Below are 2,677 nucleotides of genomic sequence, written 5' to 3' on the forward strand. Positions count from 1 at the left end.
ACTCTCGACGTCTCATTAGCGGGATGGTTCGGTTTAAACACGCCGACGGGAAGCCATGCAAGTATCTACGCATAAAAATTGCTGAGTTAACTTGAATGTCAACGTAATGTCTCTGGCATGATCAACGAGACTCGTGAGTCACTAAAATGGCTCACTTAATGGAAGTAATCGCTGTCAATCATTTTGCATAAACCGCGCTCAATCAAGCGGCCGTAAATCTTTCTTTGGCAATGCTAAAGTCGGGACACGCTAAAAAAAAAACTGTAACGCCATGCAAATCGTGCTGGTCAACTAGACGCAAGAAAATCTAATGACTGCTGCTAATTGCGATGTAGAGCGGTATATAGAACGTATAACCTGCGCCTGTGTGCTTAAGAGTAATATAAAATTTAGATAAGAAGATTTTATTAACAATCTTAATGCTATATTAATACATTCCACTTGTATAATATATATCTTGTTCATAAATATAAATATCACTGTGCACTGGTAGCGTGCTTTTCTCGTCTTTAAGATGGATCAGAACATAAAGAATGCTTATAAAATGCTCGTCAAGAACAAACACACCTCATACGAGTCTGATCACGTGACTATTTTTTTTATCTCAGCTTCCTTGTTCCTCATGTCAATGACGACCTGCAAATTTCCATACGTACAACAGTTATAGATATGCAAACGTGTATTTAATAAATTCTTAATATTGAAAAAATATATAAAAATCTATCTACTTACTTTCCCTGGAAGTATATCTTCGGAAATGGACTGCAAAGCATCGTTGACTTTGTGCATACCAGCGATCAACGAATAAGACGGTGCAATGAGCCCTTCTTCTAGAAATTGTAGGACATCGTCTCCCGCTTGACTAATTTTAAAACGAACGAAATAATGAAATGTTTGTCAATCGGCAACGAAAGATATTACAAATGTATGGCATACCGATATATATCAGGCTTCTTCTTTTTGTATTCCGCAAGATTAAAGCCAGTGATGCTGAAGGAACCTTTCTGCACCTCCGAACGATTGTCCGTCACGGTCGCCGCAGTGCCAGCTATGATCACGCGCCCTTCATGACAGAGGCTACAAGTGAATGCACCGTCCTACGTTAAGTTACGGGTATTTCAAAATAGAAACTGTGTACCTTCGCGAGACAAGTGATGCACCACCACAGCGAAACTGTCATTGCGCAACAAGTCCTTTAACGTTGCGTCTTTGTAGATATCGGTAAAGCTAAAAATATTACTGTCGATATACTTCCGTATCTTACTTGATCGAGATCCATACAGTCTTAATCTGTCAAAAGTTTACTTATATATCAATAAATTTATTTACAACTCACCAACTCAACATTTTCTTGAAATACGCTCCATCTTCGTCATCGAAGATAGCTTTGATGTCTCGTTCGGCTGCGATATCTTCTATCTGGTTCAACAGCTTCTTGTTGCTGTATTTGAGAGCCGCAAATGCTCCCATATCTCGAGCTCGATCGGCCCAGTTTTCTGTGGCGCAAACTCCAATGACCTTTTAAAAATAATTATATAATTGTATAATTATATTATATTTGCAACATCTCCTACGTTCAATTTTCTTCACTTATCAATATTTTAGAAGTAAAATAATCATGATATGTGATATGCCATGGCATAAGTAAAAAGTAAATGAATAAGTTAAAAAATTACCTTGGCCCTGAAAACATTTGTTGCAAGATCGACAGCTGCTAGGCCAATGCCGCTTACGCCAACGTTTATTAGAATCATGTCATCCTCGTTGAGCTCAACTTTTCTTTCTAATGCGACTAGCGCAGTAATATAGCTGTCTAAGGTACTCGCCAGATCCGCAGAGCTAGCTGATTTCATAGAAGGTACCTTCCATATATCCTACGTACAAAAAAGATCATTATTAAAATGCTATCATTAAACATTTCAGAAAATTCCAGTTCCGAATGTATATTTTACCCCAACTTCTGCCAAGCACTTCTCAGCCAAGCCTCCATATCGCTCCTTGTTAAGAGCAATGACCTTATCGCCAACCTTGTAGCCGTTTTTCTCTGCCTCTGCGCCAACCTCCGCCAGCTTCCCGACAAACTCATGACCGAGAATCATCGGCAATTTCGGTTCGAACGTATACAAGTTCTGACTGAGAAGCGCATCGGAGACGTTCAAAGCGCAATAATGAACATCAATGAGAACCTAAGAAAATTAACCAGTTATCATTGAATCTATATGCAATCTCTCAATATTATTGACATTTAGGTACAAAACATCAGAGAATAGAGAGAAATTAACTGCAATTGTTATTGATACACATTCTCAGTATCATTGACATTTAAATACAAGATATTGATTATAATTATATTATATTTAATTTCTGCAAGATAAGCTTTCAATCGGGTTTTATGCCTACTTCGGTCTCCCGTGTTCTCCTGGGCGACTCTAGATTCTCTATTACGAGAGGACTGGAAAACTCTTTTAGCAATGCGGCTTGAATTTCCCCCGGCTGCGGAGCTGGCGCACAGCTGTTCGTAGATTCCACTTTTTCCGCAGTGTTGCTAAACCTCCTCGCGACGATAATCCGCAATGGCAAGCCACTCAATCTGCACCTGCTTAGTTTCGCGAGAATTCGGCATCCTATCGTAGATGACATGTCGCTATTACTGCCATTAACCTAACCTATAACCTAT

The 2,677-nt window shown here is 39.2% G+C and overlaps 1 protein-coding gene across 1 annotated transcript; it reads right to left on the reverse strand.

Annotated features, from left to right (window-relative positions):
- Positions 1–388: 388 nt before the first annotated feature.
- On the reverse strand, positions 389–2,671 carry LOC112462187 (quinone oxidoreductase-like protein 2). Its single transcript, XM_025027819.1, has 8 exons — positions 2,401–2,671; positions 1,953–2,186; positions 1,677–1,874; positions 1,337–1,518; positions 1,139–1,227; positions 937–1,063; positions 733–862; positions 389–636 (listed from the first exon to the last, which is right to left on the reverse strand). Exons 1-8 carry the CDS (start codon positions 2,638–2,640, stop codon positions 583–585), a joined length of 1,254 nt encoding a protein of 417 aa, XP_024883587.1. The 5' UTR covers positions 2,641–2,671; the 3' UTR covers positions 389–582.
- Positions 2,672–2,677: the final 6 nt, after the last annotated feature.

The sequence above is a fragment of the Temnothorax curvispinosus genome, unplaced genomic scaffold, assembly GCF_003070985.1.
Source record: "Temnothorax curvispinosus isolate PA1 unplaced genomic scaffold, ASM307098v1 QBEX01012032.1, whole genome shotgun sequence".
Lineage (NCBI taxonomy): Eukaryota > Metazoa > Arthropoda > Insecta > Hymenoptera > Formicidae > Temnothorax > Temnothorax curvispinosus.